The following is a 27,980-nucleotide window of genomic DNA, read 5'->3' on the forward strand; positions in this document are numbered from 1 at the left end:
TTACAGTGACAGATTCCTACCTGCTAGGAGCAGTGATGGGCCTGCAGCTGAACTGCTGAGGGAAAGGTGGAGGCTTTCCTACACGACGCACAGAGTTCACCGGCCCCTTTTCTCCTTTCTGTCAGCTAAGTCACTGCAAGCAGAAATGATTTGGATACTGAGCCACAGCCATAGTAACCGTATCGGTTTTGCTCATGAACTGAACAGACTAAACGAAACCACATACATAGGAGAAAGCATCAAACTACTTGCAGTCACAGAAGTGTACAAATGGAATCAAGAGAGTTCAAGACCACTTTATTTTACGCTAATAAAATGCACATTAAAATCTTTAAAGAAAAATTGACCATTTTTGCAGGAGCAGTCAAGAGGCACATCCTCTATGAAATCACGGCCGTTCCCTTCAAAAACAAACAAGCAAGAGGCAATTGTAGATTTGTAGAGGCTAGAAACATTTTGCAAACCCAAAGTGTGTTTGTCATTCCAATTATAGGACAGAACTGTGTTCATACTCTACCGCTTTTCAAAGCGCTCCTGACGGTTCCCATAACAAGGCTTTTTAAATAAAGGTTTGAAGGATTGCATAGATTCAAAGGCTCAGTGGTCCTCTAATTCCCTTTTGATCTCTGAAATGTATGGATGATCTTTCCCGTGCGCTACTTCCATGATGGCAATTGCCTATGAAAAGGAAAAAAAAATATTCACACAATTGATTCATATATAACACCAGGCTATAAATACTCTCTTTGGAGGTTTGAAGCAGTCTGACACCTCTAGCTACGTTTTGTCCCCTTGTAGTCATAAACGCAGTAGGAAATAAAATGAAATTCAAAACTAAGTAATAAAGGTTTTTACATTCATAGAATACTTCTTTCATCTTCCAGGATCCCAAAGCACCTTTCAAAATTATATTCCTGACAAAACTGCTTTGAATGCAACCAGCTCCGGGACAGAAAACTGCACGTGGGGTGGGTAATATTCTGGCAGTATACTTAACCAGTATCAGATGGAAACTCTGCTCCTACCAATTCATCCTTCAGCTGCCAGGGCCACAAGCAGGGCCAGCGCAGAAGTTTATAAAACGTATTTCAGACCTAATTCTGTAAACCCTTCCCTGGATCTAGGGCCACCAATGCTTGAGGAAGGAAGTAGCTGCTGAGGTGAAAGCCAGATCTCTTCAGCTTGAGGCTCTGCTGTGCTAGACTCCGTGTCACTTCACCTACAGACAGCTCTGCTCCTACAATCGAACACTTTGGGCAGCCAGACCCCCTGCCTTGCAACCCCCTGCCACTATCCACGTAGCACTACAGAGTGTGTTACAGGAGGAAGGTTTCCACCTTGGAAAAGGATAGCACTGCCCCAAACATATGTAAGAAGACATAGCAGCAGACAGGACTGAAATTAGTAAATCTGGAGCACCTGAGAATATTTAAAGACTACAGTGTCAAGATGAAGCAAAGAACAGCATCCTAACAGTAACAACATTTAGTCGTTCTCCCCTCAGAAAGTTTTATGGAATTATCCACTTCTATTAGTTAAATTGATACATCAGTTGCCTTAGGCTGTATGTCAGCAGCAGTGAGAAATGACTCCATCCCCCTCCAAGAATCATCCCAGAGAAGCTACAACCTTCTGGATGAGCTTCTGCAAAGTGACAGAGAACAATGGTTTTGTTTTGCCACCGAATTCTAAACCTCAGGGGCTGGGATAACTTTGGGCAGTTCCTGCAGGCAGCTTTTGGAAATGAGTCACTCGACAATGTTTGTGTTAGGAAGCTAACTATGCCAACCACCCTACATACAGCTCCCCCACTCCCCACCCCGTATTCACAGTGGCACCAATCCCAGTTTTAGTAAAAGCTGAAGCACCGCAGTGAAGAAAAACCTGTGCTAATTTTAAACCAGGTGATGGTTACATCTGAGAGCGCATATTCCCACACTATCTTTTCAGATTTGCTCTTGCTGGCTAACAATTTGCCAGCATCCAAAAATGAAAAAGAAAAGAAAATAAATCCATGATGTTCCACACCGAACCTTATACGCTGCAGTCATCACTCAGGAAACAAAAAGTTTATTTTTATAAACTTCTGTCCAACAACAATGGGGGGAGAAAGTCAAGAAGCATGCAACAGACTAGTTAAAAAAAGTAAATAAATAGAAACCTAAAGAACAGGGAACACACTTATAAAAATGGGTGAAGAAAAAGTGTAAATGCTGTATTTGCCAATTTAAGCATTACCTTATGCATTGAATTCCCTTCAGCTATTTAAAAACCAATTGGTTCCAGAACAAATAACCACCAGAAGCATGCCTCCAGAAGTTGGATATAGAAATGGCAGGCATCAATGAAGCACTGTGCATCTTTCAGAAGAACTGAGCGTTTGTCCTGTCCTTACCCTGCAAGGAAGGAGAAGCTCAAGTTCTTCTCCATTTGCACTAACACAGCTCAGCGAAGATGTGTAACAGTGGAAGTCCACCACGAAAATATAAGGCTCCTTTTAGTAGAGAACAGACCCAGAGTGCAACTAATCCAGAATTCCTGTAACCAAACATCTTAACAAATGCTGCCTTTTCCACCAAGCCAGGCTTACCAACAGAAGCGTGTCACGTTTCAATGACTCGGTGCCTAAATTGGTATTAATAATGAGGAAACCAGGAAATACCTTCTTCAGGGCTTTATCTCCAGCTGCTCTGTTCTCCAGTGCCATGTACAGTCTCCCTAATTTCAGCCACATGGAGGCAACATTCAGCGAGTAGGAGGGATAATGCTTACTGCAAAGGAGAAAGAAAATAAACTTTATGAAACATGGCAGTCCCAGAGCTTCCCCCTGCTCTGCCCATTCACTGCTCAGCCCCTCTGCTGTGACTGCCAAGAGCCAGTGCCAATTCTTTCTAGGATGGGGCTGCCTGTCAGTTGGGAACTGAACTGAAGCTACCATATGCCTCTGAACAGCTGTCAGATGGCACTGACTTTCTGTCACTGGTTTTCATCTCGCCAGCTACAGAAAAAGACTGCATTGTTACTGTTTTTCACCCTACACAGAAGTAACTCTGCTTATCCCATAATGGTCAGTCTTTAATGGAAAGCTGGGGTCCCTCAACAGCATACACAGCACTGATCAGCCCCGCACTTGTTTCTCACTGAGCTGACAGAGCACAGTTCAGCGGAGCTGACCTGGAATGCCAGGCTCAGAGCCAGAAGAGCCGGGCAAGTCCCAGGGAAGATAAATAGTACCAAGTCCCCAGGGAGAAAGCACTGGCTCATTCTCTGTATCACTGCTTGCTGCCAAGCGATCTGTGACTTGACGTTGGCATCTGCTCCAAAGGGAGAGCTTCTCTCGTGCTCCCCCCAGCTGGCAGGAGAGTCACGGCTCAAAGATGAGAACCTGCTTGGGAGACCCATGGTAGGATCACATGCAGAGTGTAACTGGCTGGCTCTACAGAATGAGACCACTGCTGTACAAATACAAAAAATGTATTGGGGAAAATACTAATTGTTTCCTGCAGAGGTTATGTGCTGCCTTGCTCCACACAGGGCTTCACACTGCACCCTCCTATGCCTGCAGCTCTAGGGCGGTGTGGAGAACAGGGCCATGGGGCACTGTACAACCACTGAGCTCAGCTCCAGCTCCCTCTGCTGCTCAGTGCCAGCCCCGGGCCCGGCCCCTCTCCTGCAGCTGCTGCTGAGAAAAGGAGCTGTGAGGGGTGGCAGGCTGGCACTAACACCTGGCTTTGCCTCCAGGACCTTACACAGAAACAGACTGCAGGCACACTATAAAGCTCTGCTTTAGTAAAGTATGAGGAGGATATTAAAAACAAAAGCAACCAGAATTAGCACAGTACCCATGGCGGGATAAACTTATTTTGAAACTTGATGAAGTTCAGACTGCAGGCCACATTCTGATAGCAACAAACTGCTGAATTTAAAGGCTCCTCTTCACGCAGCGGTATCACAAGTAGTGTCACAGTAAGTACCAAGATAAGCAATGTCTGCCCAAACTTGACTTAGTTATTCCAACTACTGAATTGGAGCATTAAGAAGAAAAAAAGAAGTCTTGTATTTACCTGTATGGTCTGATAATTTTTTGCCCATAACGCAGTGCACCTTCCCAGTCCTGCACGTACAGACAGACACCCATGGCCTGGTACATCATATGTAACATGTAGACATTACTGTCTTCAAACACTGCACCCATCTTATCCAGGCTGAGCTCACAGATCTCCAGTAACTCACTGGGAGGTATTCACAAGTCAAGGAACCCAGCACACAGTTTCTGATCAGACAGCTGGTAATGCCAAAGAAAAAAAATGCCCTAACCTTATTCAGAATGGCTCTGAAAAGTCTTTTTTTTCCTCTCAAAGGGCATCAATGCTTCTGTGCTACTTTGAGAGGTATTCCATGCTCAGAGGTGCTGCTCATGAGATTATTCTGCCTCCTGCTCAGATTTTCTACAAATGTAACCACCAGATTTAAAAAGCAACAAAGAAAACTGCTCCCCTGAGTCACTGCCGTTCCAGAGATCGGTCACACAAAGGAGCAGTGAGATTCCCTGTGCAATGGTTACTCAGTGAGGTGTGCTTCTGGCCCAGCACACCTTTCATTTTTGTCCCATCACACCAGTCGGGACAGGCAGGATCGTGACCATGAGCATTAGCTGCAGTCCCTCAAAACCAGGCGACATTACTACATGCTAAAAACACATCCCTGCACTCATTCCAGGCTCTGGCCTGCTCTGTGCAGACTGCCGTATGGCGTGCTATTAGGAGCTGACAACTGCACACAAACCAACAAACACAGGGTCCCACAGCCCCACACCTGCAATGCCAAACTGCTCCTTGTCTCCAGGGAGAACTGTCTAGCCATAAAAAGGACAGAGGTATGTTTAACTTCTGGAAGTCATAGAAATTCCCCTCCAGGTCTCTCTGAAGCAAGCCAGCCAGTAAGCTTTAGGTCGCAGACCAAGGCAGTGGAAACAAGGTAAGACAAAGGATATATTTGTAGTGTTTGGCTCGTCTGAATTCCTCTATCACGTTCCTGGCATATTTGATCATGTCCCGTACTGCCTCCGCTGACAGAGGATCATTCAGCTTGCGGATTTTCAGTTTCTCTTTATCCTGAAGGAAACACAATGGATGTCATGAATGCAGGTTCCAAGCCCTACAAAAAAAAAGGTGCATCTGCTGCACAAACTTAATAAGAAGACACAGATGGGGACTTAAGGTTGCCGAAGAATGTAGAGACAAAGGTAGGGTGCGCACCTGCAATTTTCTCTAAAACCTTGGCTGGGAATCCTAGAATCCCCTGCCTCCCAGTTCATCTGCCATGCTCTACTTACACGAGGTCCCCTCTTTTGAAAGATCCAAGAGCTTTCCGATTTTGTGATGAAAGCAGCTTTACATAGAAAATTTCACTGCTTTTGAGAGATTAGGGATTAAAATATATTTAGCCTTAAGGCTAGAAAAGCCCAAATACCTTAGGCCTTGCTCCACGTGACAGCTCATTGGAAAACAGTATGATATTAAATGAGAAAAGTAGCCTTCATAATTACAGACAAAGATGTATTTCCACACTTTTTGTTGTTTTACACCGGCCTTCTGCTGGACAGCTCCATTTGCTCTTATCTTTCTATCTAACATTACTTCACGAAGAGTCAGCTGCAATCTGGAAACAATCTTCTGCTGTTTAAAGCCTCACACTGTTCCTAGATTTCTTTTATCATTTGTGATTTCAACTGTCAGCTGAGAGGGTTATACAGAAATCTTCACAGGACTGAAGGAGGCTGAGTGACAGGTGATTCACTCAGCAGTCAAGTTGCTAGAAATCACAGGGAAATCCTGGCTACTATTAACTCAGTGGCAAAATAACTGAGGTAACTGTGGGAAGAAAACACGACTTCAACAGAACGGCTTCTGATGAGAATACTGAATAGTATTTGGAAAAAAAAGTTACAAAACACATTATTTAGAGGAAAGGAGATGGTTGTCTGGTCCCTTTGGGTAGCAGCTCTTAAACAGACGCTTCTTTGAAAATGGGGGAGAAAAGTGATCTAGAACTTAAGGATCATGAATTATGCCAGCCAGATCTATATAGATTGGAATGACAGAATTGCTGCAAGAAAGTTAGTTCTCCTAGGACCTCCAGTGAAGGGTAATCAACTACTCAGCAGGACAGGAACAACTGTTTTAGTGTCTGCTGAGTTTAGCTGCCTTTCCTTCCCATGATAAATACTTTTGTTCAAAATAACTAACACCTGGTTTTAAGGAACACTGTCTGCACGTTCACCTTTGTCCTCTGAAAGGCACCAAGTGATGTCTAATGAACGTAAATCTGGCCTGTGACCCAGCACTATCCACTCAGTGACAAGAATGACATAATGCCATTTGCAGGAAATCCCATTTCACTAATTCTACTGGGTCTCCAGATAATCCGGCAAAATCATACGAGTAGAATTGACAGAGAGATGTGCTAACCAGGGACTACTTCAGGACTCTGTACCAGAACAGGATCCCAAAAATGCTCCAACCAAGGCTCACTGAGTCAGAAAATATGCAGTTACAAGACTCCGTCCTGATCTCCTTTCTTTTGGCCAGGTAGTATAGGCACAGTATAATTGTCTAATTCTAACTAAGTTTTTTTCTTCATTTTGTAGCTCAACTTCAAATGAGCATCCACCTGGAAATTTTGTGATGCGTCATAATTGAAACATCAGGAAAGAGTGAATATAAGTCTTATAGACAGAAAAACAAAAACCAAGCCAACTCTCTATTACCCTACCTCCCAAAATTTAATTAAACCAGATAGAATATCACATGTGGGGAGCTGGGTAAGTGCCCTGACAGTCAGAGTAATTTCACGCCAGTTTAATCCCGTTATTACCTTTTCTTTCATAGTGCACTCCCTGCAATCACAAGTGAAGAAATAGGAGTCTCTTAACCTGTCATTTCTGTCTTCTGTGGGATATAACAGGTCAATATAGCTGGTAAAAACCTAGGCAATGAAAACACAACAGTCACTGAAAAGCAGTACAAATACACATATTTATCGCTACCAGTTCAGTGGGATTCATATTTAGTATGACAACGACACAGACCCAATTTGTGAGTCCCATATCACCTGCCTCTTCCCTCACATTCCAAACCTCCAGGAAGCATCACAAGCTGTCATTTGTGAACACAACCTGACAAAGAAGTGTTTCCTTTCCTATTCAGTATGGAATTTCCCTCACATATTACCCTGGCTTAGATCCAGGAGAGGAAGATTCAGGTGTGGATAAGGAAACTATAACACTATAAATCATACAACTGTCAAGACTACAAAGAGAAGCCGACTTTTCAGAAGTAAAATAATGATTCCAGGTATCCAACCTGAAATAAATTATAGTGGTCTGTTTTTTTTTGGAGGCTGGAGACTTGAATTTTTCCTTCTGAAAACTGAGAAGAATTGGGGCAACAGCAGCCACTGGTACCTTTAGAAACTTAGGAGAAGACCTTTAGATCTCTGAAAAGAAGGCCCAGTGTTCCGGTTCCAGGAGGATGAATATCAGATTTACTTCAGTGGCAACATTTAAAGAAAAGAAAACATGCTTTTGATCATTTTAAAAGCCTTTTCAGGTGCCCTGGTCTAAAGTCATCCTTTATTTCAGTAGTTGTCAGAAAAGAACGCCTTCAACTAGCTTTCAGTGTTGTTTTTTAAATGACATCTCCCTCAAGAAACACGCCATACACACAGTACAGTTGATCATTTGCAGACCAAGAGAGAGCTTTACTTTCATTTCCTCATTTTCCGTTATTTGAAAGTAAAACGTATACCTAATTTCTGACTACATATGCTCCCACTCTTTCCCTGGGATCTCACAGCCTCTCCCACGCTCCTCTCCTTCCTTCCCTATTTTCCATGTGGGAACTGCATTTACAGCAACCAGCTAAATTTCTAATGCAATGCCTCCATTGAACCTGAAGATGGAGACACAGGCCATCAGACTGCACTGAGCCCAGGCAGAATCACTCATCTACTTCTGCAATATTCTTAAACGTCAGAACAGCAACTGCACAAAAACAATGAGATCCTGTAGAACCAGTGCGGCTTCAAAAACACGGTTTAACCAAAGCAAGATATCAGCAAGGTAGGATACTCCTTATTTCCCCCCCAATTGCTCTCCAAAAATGCTGAAAATGCCTGGGACTCATGGGCAAATTCCTAAACTGAGTTTACTCCCTGTCCATTACCACAGCGCATCCGTAGTGACAGCCAACACCACACTCAGATCGTAATAAACAGCACACTGAGAAGTTGCTCCCCTGAGTTACTCCTGTCTCAGCAACTGAAGTCACACGGCTCACAGTGGTGAGCAGCTGCAATCCAGGAAAATCACCCCATTTCTTTCTCCAAAATTACTATTATATGCACTTCAGAAATCAGCTGGACTTGCCAAAATCAAATCTGAACTTGTTTTGATCAGCTTTAACCTTGAAGGCTAAATTAACATTAGTGAATGACCCACAATGAATCTCCATGCACACTGCATCCCCAGAGAGAACACTTGGTATTTTCATCCCGTGTGGATACACAAACAACCTCTACAAGTTTGCATAATATACATATTTTTCATTTTATTGAAGTAAAAATAAGCTCTGCTGCTGAAGATTTGCCACCAAGCTCATTATTTGACTGAGAAAGTATATCAGGGCCTTAATTTATCCATCACTGTTTAGCTCTGCTTGACCTAAAAAAACACTCTTGTTTTTCTGTGACTTCACAGCTAAACTCTGCTGAGTGATATGACTGGACAGAGCATTCATGACACAAGGGATTTAAATAGAAGTTAGAGGACTTATCTGTCCCCATTTACTTGTTTATTCTGGCTTCACTTCCATTACTATTATACTGGAAACTACAAAAGCAGTAATAATTTTCTTTGATCTTGAAATTTCAAAGCACGAGCCAAACATCAGCAAACTAAGCCTCCTTTTACAGATGGGTAAACTGAGACGGAGGCCGGCAGATGTGCAGTGACTGATGCAGGTGCCCATCCCTTGTTTTAACACAAAATAGGATACTGCCTCCTAGAGTTACTTCAGTCGTATGGTGCCACCCCAACTTTTCTAAAACATCTCAGAAACAAGAGATCCATCCTCCTAAATTATCATCTAATTAGAACAAAGACTGAAAAGAGGGACAGATTCTGTTTTAGGACACGGGTACTGCTGTAGTGCATTCAAATGTAGTGCACTTACTTCTTCTCCAGGCTCAATCTCTTTCACAGCTCTGACTTCAGCCAGCGTCCCCTTGTAAGTTACAATCACATTTGGGCAACAGCTATGGTTCATCAGTGCAACACTGTAAAAGCAGAAAAGTGAACTTTTTTTCCCTCCCCACCAAAAGCAACGGGCAAAAATTTAAGCAACACTTCATAAAACAAACAAGTCTGAAGGACTGAATCAGTCTCCCTCTGCAAGCTGCTTTTAGAGAGGCTTAACAGGAAGGTAACCTTGGGAAAATCTGTTGCATTGTGATTTATCCTAATAATGTGAAGAACGGCTGTTGTAATGAATCATTGCAATTTAAAATCTTATTATTGCAGGACTAGGAAAGTTGTTACTATTTTCCCATTCCTACAGTGCTACAGCACAGCTGATGGGGCATTTGCACAGCTTAACTATCAACGACCTTTGCAGCATCTAAAAGAAGCAGACCATTTTCCTCAGAGGAAAAAGAAAGAGAAGCCCATTTAGCTAAAAGGAAACAAGCATACAGGAAAACAAAAGCCAGTTGCTGCATCATATTTAAGGTCAGTGTTAAAATTTTAGCTCAATTCTGTGCAAACGTAAACAGCCTCCGTGCCTAAAGTGAGAAGGAGGAGATCTCTGATATACCAGCATACAAGTTACACAAAAAAACTCTAGACTGCTACTGAAAAATGCTTTCCTGCAATATTGAGCTTGGAAGTGCAAATTGCTGCTTACTTAAGATAAAATGTTTAATTTTAATTCTTTGTCTTCGAGCTACTGAAATAATAATCGTGTCTTTACTCTTCTTAATGGCTTAAGATGCTGAGCATTTACAAATGAAGGATGGTGTTGCACTCAACTGCAAACAAGCCTGGTTTCATATTCTTCTCTTCCCACCACGACCCTGTTCCTAGGCAGGACTTCCTGGCCTGCAGGGATAAGAACTACAGAGTCCAACTCTTCTGAAGCAAGGATCTGTATACAGCAAATCAGGCCCTTCTCTAATTGGGCACCAGGACATTTGAAATTGCTTTGACATAGTAACTCCTAATCCATGCCTCACAAGGAAGTGGATATAAGCAAAGTTGATAGCACTTGCGGTGTGGAGTTTGCAAAGAACAGAGGCAGAAACTATCCTTCTTTGCTATGATGTTAAATGGGAAATACAGACTTAAAGGGAAAAAAGTTGCACAGCCTCACAGAGAGCTGTACCTCCCAATCCACAAACTGCAGTTAATGACTAACATCTGCAGTTTGTTTGTAAAGCTGTGGAGGTTGTACATGTTTTTTCCCACTGTCTTGACAACATAAAGCATGGCAGTTTTTAAAGCACCTGAGGAGGCTGAACAAAGTTATGAAAGGGATTTGTGATTTGCAAAGGAACAAAGGTAGAAGGGATGTTTTTTCGCTAACACCAGGCAAAGCATTATACTCGAGCAGAATAGAAACCTGTGGATAAAGCAAGTCACTTGCAATCCTTTTCATTTTGCTTTGATCATTACTCGATGTCCCTGTCCAGAACCTGCTAGCCAAGTAAGTCTGTCTCCTACCAATCAATATAGTTCATAGCCAAAGCTATAGGACTTCAAAATAAATCCCAAGTATAATTTCACCAAGTTTACTAGATTTGCAAGCAGAACTGCTGCAAATCACTGGCAGACTGTATTAGTTAACATATTTTAAATACGATAAATTTATACCAACTCTTTGATTTAACTTCTTCCGATGCAGGTCTACTTCTACACATGCATAAGAACCTTTGTTTCTAAATAAGTAAGTTGTTTGTTTATTTATTTATTTTAAATATTGAACTCAACCTACTCAGGAAATACGGCCGATCCCAAATGAGAGAGCTCTTCATCTTCAATTGTGAAGCCATTGCAGTTAACCTATGAAAAGAGAGAAGAAGACTAACTCCGATTCTGGTCAACTTACAACACATTCTCATGCTTCAAAGTTAAAGGCAGCAGTTTGCTTACAATTTTCTTTGCATCTCATCAGTATTCATAGAGAAACTACTATGATATCTCAAAAAGTGAAGTGAGGACAAAGTCCATATCCAAAGGAAAGCGTAGGACTGTAAAGAACTGCCAGTCCAACACGTGCGCCTGCTCAGGACACATCTAAGGGATTACACCTCAAGATGTCAATCAAGAGAAATGAGGCTTGAAAAAAGCACTGCAGTGTGTCTGACAAAGCAGACCATTGCAAACATCATGTCTAACAATGACAGGGCAAGGAGACCTCATCTGGCCATTGCCAACAACGGGCCTAAGTAGAACTATGCACACAAGGAACAACGCAGGGATGAGCAGCAGCAAACCCAGCCAGGCTGGGGCACTGCAGAGCTTTGAAGGAACGTGTATTATTGAGATCTGGCACAATGACGATGTCATCTGGTCAAAGACTGCACGCATGAGCTACAGCTGAAGCAGATATGAAGAACACAGGGAGTGAGATAGACTGAAACCTCATACAGACATAGAAGGGGACAGAAAAAGAACAGAATGTGTGAGGAAGCGTAATACTAATTTAATCAGAGAATAAAAAGCTTATTCATATATCTTTCTTATAGGTTCAAACAGGTTTTTAAACCTTCTCCTGTTTTATTCTCACTAAGCTCAAAGGAATGTTTCTAGACTTTCATCCCCTCTGACTTAAGTGACCTAGATGTACCTCAAATGGGTACTTTATTCCATTTTTACTGCAAGTCCCATACATACCAGCGAATCCGAGCCACACTAAAATCCTTCAAATCCTCACGGAAGTACCAGAAGAACACTGAAAGAACTACTATCACATGATGAAGTCCAGCTGAAGCTATAATGGGCAGGAGAACACTCAATAAAGTACAGTGCAAGTACATGCTCTGGAAGGGCAGGAGGTGACAATAAACACTACTAACTGTAATGTCCCACAAACTGGAATACAATTTGAACTAGATTTTAGAAATACACAAATACTTTCCAAAGCCACCTCTCAGTGAACAATTGTTCAGGATGAGTTCACAGATAAGTGTCCTGCATCTGTGATTCACTTACTGCTATTTTTGCTATCTAGATTTGTTCTTTATTTTTTTATTTTAGCAAGCTACCATTCAACGGCTCCCTGACTCCCAGGATAAGCACTAGCTAAGATATGAGCATACCTAAACCAAAACCAAAATGTAATTGCTGAACACAAAAACAGTAGAAGAGAAAGATTATATCAACAGCAAGTAAGAACATAAGGCTACAAAGGCTGACATTGAGAACAGCTTGATGGATCTGAATCACAGGAAAATGTTTAAAAATATGTAGTGAGTTACCATCAATTCCCCTGCACTAAGCCAGAGACAACCCACTTCTTGAATGTATCATACCACAAATGACACATGAGGAACAAATAGAAGGGATGAGACAGCAGTGTTTTCACCAGAGGAATGCATGACTAAAAAAGGAAACATGGACGGAGTAAAAAGTCTTAAGCAAGAAAACTAGACACCAAGGTTAATCCCAATTGTGTAACAGAGAAGGTGCAAAGTAAGGCTCAGGAAAGGATGGGATACCAGGACCTGAAAGAAGAGAGAAACTGAAGAATACAATGAGATGAGACTGACGAGGTAGACACTCTCAGGAGTTATGTTCCAGAGGGACAAAAGAGAACAGAAAGCTACCAAGAGCTGGAGAAGTGAGTGTTGAAGGACTACAATGGTTTGGACAAAAATCTTTGCTCCACTCAGAAAGATAACTATGCCTTATCCAACACCAGACCACACCCACAAAAAGTAGTGAGCAAGGAGTCAGAGGTATCCTAGTGCCAAACAGCTGCCCTGGGATATAGGAAGTAAGAATGAATGGAGAACCAAAGTGAAAACGCATCAGCAGAGAAACTACTGAAGCAAAACAAAGGAACAGCACCATATCCATACTACTGCTCTTAGCTCAAGTTAACCGATTACTAGAAAAAGTGTTTGTATGTATGTTTGTATGTAGACTCCACTTTTTCCAGAATGATGCATGCTGGAGCCAAAACCTCAAAAAGCTGCATCCTGTAAGTCACTTTTCTGGATGACCTTTGGAGATTTCAGTTCAAAATCTGTCAGTGTCCACAGTTGGCGATTATTGTCTTATAATCAAAATGAACTCATTTGACACCTAAAGGTGACATTGGGCACCCAAAGGGAAGACTGCATAGAACACCAGTTCTAGGATTCAGCAGTTCACAGTAGTCAGCTGAAGTACCAGCAGGCAGTGGCCCAGGATAGGACATAAAGAAAACTCATTTTAGACAAAACAACTTAAAGTTCGGAGGATTCTAGCTAAATTCCAGTAAAACTATACAGAAACAACGCAAGAAACTGGATGTGCAGACTTCTTTCAAGTATCTCTCTGACAAATACAAATTGTCAAGTCCTTAACATAGAAAAACTTTACTGAAGGGATATTTGGAACAACTGAATGAAGAAGGGATGCAAACGAATCATTCCTCTACGATGTAACAGTGCTTGCATTAAGGTAATAGTAACAGTGTCTCCTTACTGATACATAACTGGCTACATGAAGAGAGCAGTGCCATTTCAGCTTTCACTGCAGCTGTGCAGCTGTCAGCATTCATCCGCAGCTCAAAATTACACTTTTTACTCAGAAGTTTAAAACCAGCCTATTTTGAAGTACAGGGAAAAAGAAAAAACATGAAGAAAAAAAAAATGAAAAAAAGATTTTTTTTCAGCATTCCATTTGTGCGTTATTTCACCCACTACAACACATTCGATGCGTATGAAAATCAGGTGAGAGAAAGAGGCAACGTATTTCAGAACTTATCTAACAAGACATTCTGCCTTTCCTTCATCCCTCCAGATGACAAAACTAATTGATCGCATTTAAAAACCATAGGTCAGATAAAATTTCAGGCTGCTCTTTCCTATTCACTGTAGTCCTCTCCCTGTGAAGGCCAAAAACAGCGACAACCTGACCAGCAAGGATTTCCATAAAGTTGAATAAAAGATTCTGGGTCGAGACCTTTTGAAGGCAAGTCATCTTCTTTGTACGTTCACCAGCAGCTGCACTACGCTTGGCCCAAAGCCTAACATGGACAGGGTCTATTACAGGCTGTTCTCCCTTTTCTTCAGTGTTTGAGAAGCATCTCAAGAAAAGCCTGAAGCTAGGAATCTCTCCCCTCACTTCTGAAACAGAGCATGTCCAGCTATTTCTGGCCAAGGAAGTGCATCTTTGCCACTAAACACACACAGCTCTCCCCAGGAAGCAAAGAGCTACTATCACTTCCATCACCAGTAAGTTTTTGCCCCTTTCACAAAGACTGAACTTCTCCTACAGTACCATCCACCTAAGCAGACTATGTTCTAGCCAACTTACTTGTGCAAAGAGAACTACAAGAGCAGCATTGTCAGGGTACTCCATGTGCTTTGAATAAAAGTGATGAAGAGCAGCAATGTCGTTCTGAATCAGCTCTCTCTTTTCATTGTCTAGTTTGTCAAGGTCTGTGGACAAAGAATACATTCCATTTCAGTAACAGGAACACTCCCCAATGAACCTCAGTTAGGCTTAAGTTAAACAAGCCTGAACTTAAACAGAAATCCCTCATAGAACAGCTACTTGGAAGTAACACAAGAAACATGTTCTTCCATAAAGAAAATGCTTCTCCTGACAAGGCCACACTCATACTACAAGAACATGCAGGATTAAAAATCACTTTCTAAACACCTTTATAATAAGTGGTAGTTGGACACAAAATTATCTTAGTTGGGAGAAGGGTTACACTGTTCAATAGGCATTTGTTAGCCCTTACAAGCAAACAAGCCATCTCCAGAGAAGCCTGTGGCTAACTGTCCTCAGCTGACCAAAATGATCTTATGAGCTACCCAGTCCCACCTACTGTGGTACAAAATCCTCTTAGATAACATATTTCTTGATATATGCTTCACAGAGTGAAAGTCCTCCATACAGACCCGATCTTCATCAGTATGAACCAGTCAGATATGGCAAGCTGCTTGTCACTGCTCTCAAAAGACACGGACTTTCCTAGCAGTGGCCCTTACTACTTATGGCCATGAGTGACAGTGACTTAAAGGCTGATGTTAACAGTGGGATAAGTCACTACTTTGCAGTTAGAGGAGGACAACATAAGCGTGCTTGGGAAGGCAATACTTGACCTACTGCAGGGACCTGCTTTACCATGTAACAGCACCTGGGAAGACCCACATCTCAGGGGGCTACGGGGCAATTCACAGAGGTGTGTTTAATCCACAGGTACATGAAGACATTAGGAGATGGCAGGAACATCAGTTGAAGTGTCATGGCCACACCTGCCAACTGTACTCCCTTTGGGATTTGCTCAGAGATTTACACTTAGGCCCTTGACAAGTTCTAGCTGAAGCTGTGACCCACAGGACCTCACAGAGTGAGCCAGCTCACCAAAGCTATACTCTTGGTTCCTTCCCTCCCTCAGGCCTTTTTTTTTTGCCTCAGGGGCAGAATTCTGCAAAGTTTTTCCTAATTCCCTTTCTCAATGTCACCCACTCTTTCCTGTTCTAAGAGAGACACCAACTCATCAGTTTCCCCTCTCCAAAATAACAGTAGAGAAAAACATGCTGAAAAAGGCTATGCAACAATGGAAGAAACATTTGTCAGAGCATATACGAATGAGAGTCACAAAAACACTGGGAGAAATGAAATGAAGTAATTTGATGATCATTACAACAAGCCAGAAATAGATTTTCAACTTTGAACTGAAAACCAGGTGCCTTTTCCTCTCCTGTGTAAGTTGTTACAAAGAGTAAGGTAACTGCTGAGCATGATGAAGGTATGGAGAGAGGAGAGTCAACAAGGCAGAAATAGTAGAAGGGAATCTTACTACCAAGAACAGAAACAAAACAAGGGCTCCTACAGGACAAGGGAGACATTGCAAATGGAAGGAAAAAAATGCACACATCACCCTTTCAGCTTCCAAATTAATACAGTATTGAAGACACACTACAATACGAAGAGCATACAGAAAATATTTCAGCACTTATCAGTCTTCGTTGACCTCAAACTTATTAACCTACCTGCAAAAATTAGCCTCACATTACAGAAAGTCAAACGTTGGCATTTTTCCCCTTTATTTCTCCAGTTATCCCAAGAGCTGCGATAAGAGCTTTCATCCAGGAAGCAAATTAAATCCTGATTCTGCTGGTTTTGGTTACCTCACTACCTCAACTTCAAGCAGTGGCTGCATTTATTCAGCATTTTATAAAGGGTTTTGGAAACTATCAGTGAGAAATGTGAATATATAAACCTACTGTCTCCTTGTACATTGCCTCCAGCACCAAGAAAGACAAATGACAGACCAGTGGAAACGCCAGGACAGATATTAGTCCCCTAGTTGCTCAATTTCTAACTCTGCCTCACAGGATGTAAAGAGTAGCCTTGCAGTTAAACGCAAGCCATTGCCTCATCTCCTTCCTTGGATTATTTTGGAGCATTTAGGACATGGAATTTCAACACAATCAAATATAACATGTCAGATTTGACTGGCAGTGACAGATAGAGAAGCACAGTCCAGAGGGTTCTGCAATTAGCCCCTTAGTCACTGTCACCATCAAGCAACTGTGCTGTCTCTGATTTTATGCCTCCTGGTAACAAATACCAGCTATTTTAATTTTACAACATTACAATTCTCAAAAGACACTAGAGAACCAGAAAAGCCAAGAGATGGATGTATGGTACATAACTAATTCTGTCTAGGTTTTCACCCTTGTTTCACAACCCCCACAGGCAAACAACAACAAAAAAAAGAAATAATAGCACTACATTTTCAAAAAGCTAGGAAATACAGTTCTCTGCTTACGCCTTATTCAAAAAGAAAAAAAACAAATAAAAAAAGGTCAGATGCTCCAAAAAGTTTTAATGCAGGGAAACTAGGGGTAAAGCAAACACAAACATAAATAACTGTCCCTGGTTTTTTACTTACGTGATTCAAACTCTTTTACAGCAAGCAGCTTCTCTGACTGTGTTCTTTCAGGGTGAATTTTCTAGCAGTGAGGGGGGAAAAAAGCAACAGGAAGAAAATATTTTAGTGTTTTTAAGAAGGCAGTTTTGTCTATGCTTTTATAAGCTGGGAACTCTCCCCTGTAAATCAAACAAATCCACGTATATGGAATGTATAAAAGACACACAGCAACGAGTTAAATTGACTGCACTTAGTTAAGCCACAGAAATATTTTCTCTGCACCAAATTAGGCAGCCAAAGATTAACTCTTATCAAATTTATATACATAAACTGAACGGTATTTTAAATATGTCATTTGCTTTGTTCTAGACACCCAGAAAGCTGCTAACAATAGCAAGCAGGCAGGAGACAGGCTTCGCTTTGAGGAAAGTGAATAAACTGACTGTTGACAGAGTTCAAAAGCAATGCTCCATTGTTGGCCTAAGGCCACTTCTTTGTAATCTTGGCCATTAAATATGGCTTTGCAGGTGGCCCAGCAGCTGAGGTTCAGGGACCATGGTTTGCATATTTAGCTTTTATATGACATGGAGGGTTCTCCCCCCTCCTTGTAAGCAATAAAAGCACAAATTTATTCCAATGACTTTTTGTCATTAAACATCCGATTTTGTTTGTGGATCACCACTAAACCGTGCTTTAATTAAGTCACACACACAAACATTCACACACGCAGCAAGTATAGCAGCTACCTTCCCAGCAGGCCACCAAAATCCTAGCTACATACAGTATCCAGGTTGCCCTTGCCACATAAGCAGACCTCAATCACACAAATATGCTTCAAAGAGGATTTGTTTTTGCAGAGTTTAGAGCTCTGCAAAGATTCGCAGTGTAATAACCTTGAAACTCATGAATCCTTTCCTGTCTGTTAGCACATGTGCTGTCCTCAGTTTCCATATGGTAAGGAACACTGAAATGCAGTTGACATTGCAACCTTATGTCCTTACCACTGACATTCTTGTTCACCAAAGACCAAGGTTCTTTCAGTCTCTGTTTTTCACCATCTAAATCCAGTACTCGTAAACATCAATATGTGAGTATCCCAGAGGTGTTTTTGACTCACAAATGCACTGGGCAGTGCTACATGGTTATGGCTGAAAAACAGTACAGCAGGCAGCTGCTTCATAAAGATGTCAGTGCCTGCAGGTGGATGACACTAGAAGCATTCCTCAGAATTTAACCATATATATCAGGTCTCATTCTTTTTTCTCTAACAATAGCGTAGGCATGGTGCTAGCCCACTCATGTAACCAAGAGTTCCAATCTACCAGAACAGACTCTGAAATGCAGAGTACATTGTCAGTCCTATTAGTAAACTTCTCCAGGCTCCATTCAACAGTACCCAGGCCACAGGCTGTGGCAGGACAGCTTAAAGATTCGCTATAATTTTACTGTCTTCCCCTAAGCCTTCACCTAGACTACCACGATGGTGCTGACATCACTGCAGAGGTTTGATGATCCATTCATTTAGCTGCCCATACTCTATATTACACCCATCTGTTCACAGGAAGACAGCATGCCTGTGCTTTGAAGGGACAGTTACTGTAGGTTAATTTTTGCTTTCCTGTCCTCCCTGGCACACAGAGTAGGAACATACCTCCCAAGCCCAGTTTTCTCTCACCTGTTTGGCAAGGATTCTCGCTGTTAGCCTCACCGTCTCCGAGGGATTCCAGTTCTGCCCAAAAGCACACATGGCGGAACACTCTAGCTTATGCATTGGCCAGTCTTCCTTCTGCAAACGTAGGAAAAATATTTTTACGAACTAGCTATGAAGGTAAGTTGATGAAAATGAGGATACAACAAGTCCCGCCAGATCCTAAAGGTCAAGTGAAATGTGTTTCCTTTAAAAAAATAAGATGACGCTCACTAATTCCGAACAAAAGCTTGAGTCACATTGGAGGGCTGCAGCTATCCTGCTTTTTTCAAACAAATTCACAAGGGATAAGTTAAGGTCAGAACATCTTCATTTATTCAATGGAAAAAAAAAAAGAACTAAATGGTGAAGAAGCAAACAGACAACATGATTTATAAACTACCAGTTCTTTTTGTTCAGATCAAGCACGTGAGGACAGAGTAGGTCTAAGCTTGATGGCTTTATTGGGTTCATTTCCATTTAATACCTTGGCCCCTCATTATGACATGACCCTGGTGTAATCAGTAGTAATGTGTCTGAAGTCAATGGATTCACAATCACTAAGAATGAGTATACGTAAGGTCAGAACCAGGCTGCTGAATAGAATCATCAGATTTTTTCCTTAAATGTTGTAGGACAAGACCACAGCTAGGCATCAAAAACACACTAATAAAGACAAATACATCTTACTGAAGAACATAAAGCATACTCCTAGCTCAGCATACAATAAAACTTGAAGGGATGGCAAAACCTACTGGCTTTTTGCACTCTACAGACTCTTCCAAAGCAACAAAAACAAGATGAACATTCTGCAACGGCATACAGAGCCTCGTGTGGGCTGTCCCCAAACTACATCACACTTCATTTCATTTCTTTAATCAGGTATAGAATATTCTTATTCTATATTCAAGCGATGTACAATTATTTACTTCTGTATCTCCTCCCAGACACATTTGCAGTGTGTTAGAACAGGCCTGTAGTCCTCTGCCTGCACAGGAAGCACCAATTTTCAGTTTCAGAACAGATCTAAAGTGGTAGAAAACAGCAGCTGAAGAAAGAAACCACAACAAATGTATAACTGATTGAAAGTAAAAACTTTAAAAGCTTCTTGCAGCCACCACTAAACTCGTAATTCTCCTTTACCGTGAACTGTACAGTATTAGAGACCTTGTGTTACTCACTCATTCAAAATAAATAAATAAATAAATAAAATGAAGCCAAATCAATAGCCCATCAGAGAGGCTGAGTGGAAGGAGCAGAAGAAACACTTGATTTCACTCAGCTGGCTAAACACAGATGTTAAGAGCTGTTTGAGGCATCCTAAGTTATCTAAAACACGCACATGTGAGCAGCAGAACCACAGGAAAACTAATTTATTCGGGGAAGTAATAGCCAGAAGCCACATATGACAACCCAAGAAGCACAGAGCAGAGTATCCGGCTTTGAGTGTCCCACTTACATAAAGGTCATGTAGATCAAAACAAAAGCAGATACCTCTAATTCCACAGTTGGTCCACCAAAACATTCTTCCACTGAGATGTGTGATTTAATTGCCTCAAACGTGTGTAGCCTTCGGAATTCATCGTATTAGGACAAGAAGGTGAATCCCTGCCCCAGCCTCATGTAGAACTTCAAGCCATGCAACACTGCAAGAGTATTCCACTCCTCACAAGGTCAGCTTCAATGTCCTTCATATCTCAATATATTCCCCATCTCAAAAAAAGAAACAAACCAATGACAGCATCCAGGCTTCCTGAAATAAGCTCAAGTGTGGCTGTTCTAAGAGGACATGGCCATACAGACCAGGCAAACTAAAATAGGATATTACACCGTAATCATGTCATGTGAAATTACACTCTCAACTGTCCTACAGCTGTCATACTACAAAGTGCATCCCCCTGGAGGCTTACTTCCTATGTGTGCCCCAAGACCTCTCTCTGGAAAATTCCTGATAGCCCATGGATTCCTAAACAAAGACTAAAACTGTGAAGATGTACAAAGCAGAGACTTGATCTCTCATCTCTTCTTGCACACTCATGCTTCAGACTTATTTCTGGGCTGCAAGAAGCAAAGGATCATGGCACAAAGTTTTGTATGTCTGCATTCATGCATGCTGGGTAAATAAACAAGAGAGATTACCTGATAATACAAAATCAAATGCAAAAATTATATGCATGTCTCAAAGCAGTGTTTTTAAAAATCCGTTTGTTCTCTTTATTCTTTACCCATTTCTAATTAAAATCTTTCCCCAGGCAGAATCATACTGGGTTATATGAACGAGTGGGGAGGTTAAAGGGACAAGATATGGCTGAATAGTGTGAAATGAGATAAAAGCCTGAAACGCTACAAGAAGAGAGAGCACTGATGACTGAGTAATATCTGGGATGGAAACACTGGGACAGCAGTTTCCCCTGCGATCTCAGCAGGACTGTATTTTGCATTCTTCTCCATGCTTTTTTTCTAAGCAGTTTGAATTATAACAGGTAGCATTGTTCTAGCTGAATCCCTAATGTTACATTAATAATATTTTCTTCCTATTTTCCTTACATTCACGGTTATTTTTCCTTTCATTTAGGAGTGTGTGACAACATCTTTGGAACGGAAGTTCTTTGAAGTTCGTGCTTTTCACAACAAAGCATGGAAATAACCTTCTCCATCAAGTCCTTCAAAATGGTTTCACTGTTCAGGACACTGATATACAGCTCAGCACTAGAAAAATACACCTCATACCCAGAATAAGACTGAAACACAAACAAACATCCTGGCACTTGGAAAAATGGAATCATTAAGGTTGGAAAAGACCACTAACATCATCAACTCCAACCACCAATCCACCACCACCATGCCCACTAACCACATCCAAACCTCCTCTCTTCTAAACATAGGACTTCTCTGAAGGATGTAAGCTTAGTTATCTTCCACTTGGACAGAAAGAAACACACAAAATGTTTGACAAACCAGTGAAAGGGTCAAGCCCACTTCTTCTGGCCCAATTGTGCTCAAATAGTACCCAAGTCCCTAACTGAACTTTAGTGAAACATCTTCTGATGTCTGATGTTATCCAGTAAAGTTCTCATACCCAGTCCTTCATCAAGCAGCAATAAGCAAGAACTTCACACATCCTTTCCTACTATAGCTCAACAAATGCTGAGCCAGTGAGGGCATTGGATTTCTGTGGGATAATGTTTGTTTAAAAGCTTCACAGGAGAAATTTATCAAAGAGCTAAAACAGATAAAGTTTTGGGGGAGGGAAACAGATGCTTCCTAAAGGCAGTCTTAAACAGGGTCTTGTAGTAGCAGATTCCTCTTTGCACAGAACCATTACAGCAAAAACTTCCTATTACTTCTACAGCTTAGAAGGAAATAGGATCAGACAGTTTCTGCAAGGTCCCTTTTTATGGACCTTTATGCTAACTCCTGATCAACAACAACAAAAAATGTTTCCCTTACTCTAGAAATACCAACTACAACACTCCTTAACATGACATGTCAAGAATAACCCCTAAATACTTTGCGTAAAATATATTTCAAATATGGAAAGTCCTGACAAAAACATCTCTTTCTGCACTTTGGCTAGATGATCTCCACTCTGGAGTAAATAATAGCTCTGTGTAGTAACAGCAAGAGGAGCTCCAGTAGCTGGTTCAAGTTCACGGGTTCCACAATTGCATCCACATAACCCTCTTAAAACATTTCACTTTAGAGTGTTTCAGCAGCTAATTTCTGAAGAGAAAAGATAAGCACAGGTCTCCTGCTGTTTGACTAAAATTATTATAATTTAAGAAGTCAAGACCTGAACAGCTGCAGATGGGGTCTGAAAGCCACTACTATAATAACAGGCCTGTGCTTCGAGGAGCCAACAGTGAAGAGCAGAATTGATACGAATCAGCTGCAACTCAAACCCTTTTAAAAGGGAAACTGGATTAGGGGCTGGGAAAGGAAAGCAAGACCAAATAAAACAACAGACTCACACGGGAACTGTAGCAGGCCCAGTGTGAGAACACATGGAGCGAGCCCTAAAGAAATCAGCCACTACAGCACTGCAAAACTTTGTCTGCCACTCACACCTCAGCATTGCCTTTCCCTGGTGGTCAGGGCAAAGGCATTACATTGCCATGCGGGCCTTGACCTATGCATCTAACACCTGCCATTGGGCAGGAGATGCACCCTGTTACCAATTGTGTGACCTTCAGCAAGTTAGCACATATTTGTGCAGCCATACCCTATTTTCAACAACAGAAATGACACAGAAAATGCTCACATGCTTCATCCATTAAATGCTTGGAAAGTGTTTTAAGAACCACAAAGTAAGGCTGCTATACAGCTTAATAGAACAGTCCAAAAGATGCTTCTAAGGAAATCCATGCAACGTCAATAACTTTGCTTTCAAGAACCATGTTATTCTGACAGAAAAAGAAAAGAAATCACTCAGCCAGAATGTATCCTAGAGAAAGGAAAATGTCTGCAATTATAAAATCCCTAATTCTGAGAAAGACATCCAAAAAACTAGGCGCCAAAGCGTACGGCAGGCAAGATTCCCTTGTCTCCTGATCCACTGCTCCACATCACAAGTAAAAAAAAAACGCTTCAAAATGAACTGCAGTATACAGGTCATTCAAGAAAAGAGTAAGCTGAGAAGAAACTGACTTTCCATCTTATATGGTATACTCCACGTGATGAACAGTTGTCAAAATGAATTGTCTATAGTTTTATTAGAGTAACAAGGTATTAACCAACACTGACATCACACCATGTCCTTTTGAGTACTTAAATTTTTTAGCTGAACTGAGCAAAGGAAATGTGGATTTACTGAGAAGATTAACTTATAAAACACCAGCAACAAAAAGACAACTGAAGAATTCTATAATCGTTTCCAAGTTCAGCCTTGCCCTTTTATCAGCATTGCATGAAGAAGTTTCACATCTATGGAGGCAAAAGGGAAACGTTTACTGTACACCCCAGTGCTACAAGCTCAATATCAAGGCACAGACATTCTTTTTGGCTTCTGACCTCAAAGAAAAAGAAAGCTATGAAAGCAGAACATGGACAAGAGTATCCAGGGGGGACAGAGGAAAAAAAAAAAGCCTCCTTGTTCTTATTGTATATACTTGTCAGGGCTGCAAAACAGAAGTAAGGATGCTGAGGGAAGGACTGAAGGAGGGGCTTAGAGGTAAAAATGAAGAGTTGCAGACCAGCAGAACTAAGTCCTACTACTTCCACCCTGGTTATCAACTTGCTGTTTTTTTCTGGCACAAACTGGAAGCTTTCCTACTTCAGTAAGCCTTGCAATGACAATTATATCCTTCATAAACCACTGTGAACTTCATACAGTAAGAGAAGATATCTCTGATAGAAAGCACTAAGCAATCGATAAATTATTTTGTTCTGGTATTTCCTTTCCTCATGTTGTTAAGGGCTTACTAAGAAATAATGACATGTGGAGGCACTTCTTCCAAATAAACATTTCTCATGAATGAATTGGGCTTTCACATCACTGTCATTAGAACTCTTCCAGACTTCTCTCAAGGGCTTTAAAGATATTTACAGAGTATTTTATTTCTTTCTAGTGCAACTGCTGTCAGTCTCTCAATATTCTCTGAACTACTGCAAACATCACTGAAAAATTACTTCTTTTAAGCATTTTGAGTCCAGCTGCCTAGACAAAAAGCCACACAATTCACCCACAATTCTCCAAGACACTGTAGGAAAGCTGGAAGCCAGCAGAAGCAACAGAAAGAGAATTAGAGGAGGACAGGCTCAAGTTTGTCACCAGCTCAATGGGAGAATAAGACGTGTGCTTGAAAGAAAAGCATCCTAGATACCAGATTTGGGATTGTATTTTTTAAAGATGTCTATTCCAATTTGAAATAAAAAAATGTAATTAAAACTGCATGCAAATGTTTTGGATGCCATCGTGCTGCCCTACTTTGGCATACGCTTACACTCTATTTTGGGAGGCTTTAGAAGAACAACAGCATATAAAGAATAAAAAAAAAAGAAAAGCAAGAAAAGCCCTTAAAATAGTTTAGTGGTTTAATTTTTCCCTTAGACACAAACTCTCTTAATAGTTAAGTGAGATAATGTTAATTTATCTGGTTTGTGCTCTAAGAAAGAAGTAATACAGACATAATTAGTGAGCTGACAGGCAGCTCTAATCAAAGTCTCAGTGGTACCAAGCCCTGGAGCTACTGATCTTAAAAGACTCATGCGGACCATGTCCAAATCCTGTAATTGTTCAATGCATGATTCCATGGTCAGCATCTGTGGGATGCTGAAATTGACTGGGCTACTATTAACCACAGTTAAAATTAGAGGCTATCAATGACAAACAATAAGTGCATGTGAGTATCTCCCACACAAACTGCATTACTGTACCTGGCATTCCACATCACAGTAAAAGGCCTGCTTACATCTTCCACACTTGGACAGTCCTTCTTTCCTTTAAAAGAAAAGGAAAAGTTATTCCATAAAGCTCAATGAAATATAAAGATATCCTTTATCATTAATAGGGATGAATCTCTTACTGGGGGCTAATCTAGTAACCCCACAGCTCATCTGAGAAGAGCATTGCACAGAATTTCACATTTCTTCAGAACACTGTAACTACAGCTTGAACCCCGACTTCAGATGGCAGATGCTATTCTGATTTGTTTAGAGTTTCAAAGGGAAGTTTTTTCTTAACACCCGTTATTATGCAAAAAACACTCTGTTGTGCTAAATTACAGGGTTTGGGAATGTTTTATTCTATGCTGCTTGACGGGCAACGTCATTTTTTGGCACTACAAGCTACATGCTGACAGCTAACTTCTTATTTCCAGAACTTCCCTGTCGCTCTACATACCTGCTCACCATTACTAATCTTTTGCTTCTGCTCTTCCAGTTCCATTGCTTCTCTGTCTGCTTCAGAGAGCTCGATCATTGTTTTGTTAGTCATCACCTCCCAACACCAAGAATATATACTAAATCACTACTCTTCCATCTCCTGTCACCACACAGCCTCTTTCTGTCCTGCTGTCCAGCATCTGCTGGACAGCTGTGTACCTTAAAGTCACCTAAGGCTTGTACTCCCTGTTTAATCTGTGTATACCCCAAAATAGGGATCTGACCAAATGAAGATCCTTTTCTGGTTCAAAATGCATGTGTTGTAGCAGGTCCTATCACCAACATAGCATGTGTTACTCAATTTGACACTTTGGTGTGGCAGTAATACAGACCTCTCAGGGGTACCAAACGCTTTAAAACATCTACACACTTTCCCCAGTACAAGTTGCAACAAAATCTGTCTTAAGTGTAGTAATAATGATAAGCTGTACACTGGAGTAGAACGAGTGTCCTCATAGAATGCAACAGTGAAGGGCACTTCACAGAGGTGTTTGGCACTGGGGGTCCATGAGGCCTTGAGGGTCTCAGCATCCCCTGACCATTCTTGAAAAGCTGATGGTAAAACACAAGCATGTCAGGCTACCAACAGTATTCTGCTTGCTGACAGCATGCCTCTCAACTACAGCAGCACATTTAAAACAACAAATATTATCGGATGCAAGTATGTCTTTCTAGTCTCATTTTACTACACAAGTTTCATGATGGCACGCCTAAGTTTCGCTTACTAATACAAGAGCTGAACCCACAACCTTCCTAACACTGCAGTTTCAACAAATATAGTTCCAAATGATGCCCTTTTTTTGCAATATGTATCAGTTTTAGTTTCTAGTTCAGTGTTAGCAAAATGAAGAGCACATACAAGATGTTTCTGAGAAACTGCAGATCCAGGTACAGGAGTGAGATTTTATTCCCTCCAGTGGAGCCCCATCACTCTGGTGTGAAATAGATTTTGGTCTGCTGCATTGTAACTACTATGGCACTGCATTCAGTGTATTTTTCTTGGTCACAGTGCAGCCCCAGAGCTCCATAGGAGAAGGCAGTGTGGAGAAGAAGCAGCATTTAAATAGGCTGTTCCTGCTGATTGTTAAGTTATTCTATGAGGGAGACTTGAATATTTTTAGGTCACTATTATCACTACAGTATTACTTGATGACAACAGAGAATGGAAAGTATCTCAGACAAGCTGTGGAGTCTCCTTCTCTGGAGATATTCAAGACTCGCCTGGATGCCTTCAGTGTAACCTACTCTGGGGAGCTTGCTTTGCCGGCGAACTGGATGATATCCAGATGCCCCCTCCCACTGTCTATGGTTCTGTGATCCCATACAGAAGGAAACCCGGGTGTGACAGACAGTCGGATTCTTCACCAAAAGGAAATCTATGCTTAGGCACAAGATAAGAAAAACTCACAAAACTCAAGGGCTGGTAACTTTCTAATAATAACTGCAAACTCAGCAGCCTCACAGAGAGGCAGGAGGGCAGCTGGCACGCAGCAGGGGGTTTGGACTCACTGATCTGCACAGGTCCCTTCCAGCTCCCACGATTCTGTGATCCTGCAACTGAGGCCTGCGCTCAGGGCATTTGGCAATGGAAGCGCCCTGCGGAAGGAGCCCTTCTCACGATGCCTGAGCTCCGGCTTCCTAACCACACCGTTAGACTAGCAGGCTTCGGTGGAAGGAGTATCCAGACGCGCAGCACGCAACCACGGGCCCTTCCTCCCCTATCCCAACCTCACGAAAACGGGCGGACGCTTCAGCGCTGCAAACCGACGGGGATGCAACTAAACCTCTCGCAAGAAGCCACGCGTGCACCTACGCGACCGCGACGAACAGCCACACCTCATCCCCCTCCATTTCCCGAGCTCTCATGCAAGGGAACCCAGTTCCCCTCCCCGACCTGTAGCGCTACGCGGCTCCTTCCGCAGCCGGCCCTCGCGGGGCCCACAGCCGCGGCGCGGCTCCGCCGCCGCCGGAGCGGACGCGGGCCCGTACGGAGCCCTGCCCGCAGCCCTACCTGGCGAAGCAGCCGTCGCAGTGGGAGCCGCGCTCGCTGACGGTCAGCACGGCGGTGTAGGCCGGGCAGCTGAAGAGCAGCTCTCCCACGGCGTAGCGCCTCAGAGCCCGCAAACCCCGGCCCTTGCCGGGACTGGCGAACCTCTCCAGGCCGCCGGGCTGCGGCACCGCCTCCGAGCGCATCCCTCTGCAGGTGAAGGGGCTACGCCGGCAGGGCCCCGGCTTCGCCGACAGAGCCCGGCCCG

The 27,980-nt window shown here is 42.1% G+C and overlaps 1 protein-coding gene across 1 annotated transcript; it reads right to left on the bottom strand.

Annotated features, from left to right (window-relative positions):
* Nucleotides 1–280: 280 nt before the first annotated feature.
* On the bottom strand, nucleotides 281–27,980 carry SMYD2 (SET and MYND domain containing 2). The gene is made up of 12 exons (XM_065745861.1): nucleotides 27,737–27,980; nucleotides 25,219–25,282; nucleotides 18,832–18,942; nucleotides 17,178–17,238; nucleotides 14,582–14,706; nucleotides 11,049–11,116; nucleotides 9,234–9,336; nucleotides 6,877–6,987; nucleotides 4,994–5,114; nucleotides 4,065–4,239; nucleotides 2,663–2,771; nucleotides 281–678 (listed from the first exon to the last, which is right to left on the bottom strand). The coding sequence occupies exons 1-12, from the start codon at nucleotides 27,916–27,918 to the stop codon at nucleotides 598–600; spliced, it is 1,311 nt and encodes a 436-aa protein (XP_065601933.1). The 5' UTR covers nucleotides 27,919–27,980; the 3' UTR covers nucleotides 281–597.

Source organism: Cyrtonyx montezumae, unplaced genomic scaffold (assembly GCF_038088225.1).
Source record: "Cyrtonyx montezumae isolate F1298 unplaced genomic scaffold, pur_monq_1.0 scaffold_0, whole genome shotgun sequence".
NCBI lineage: Eukaryota > Metazoa > Chordata > Aves > Galliformes > Odontophoridae > Cyrtonyx > Cyrtonyx montezumae.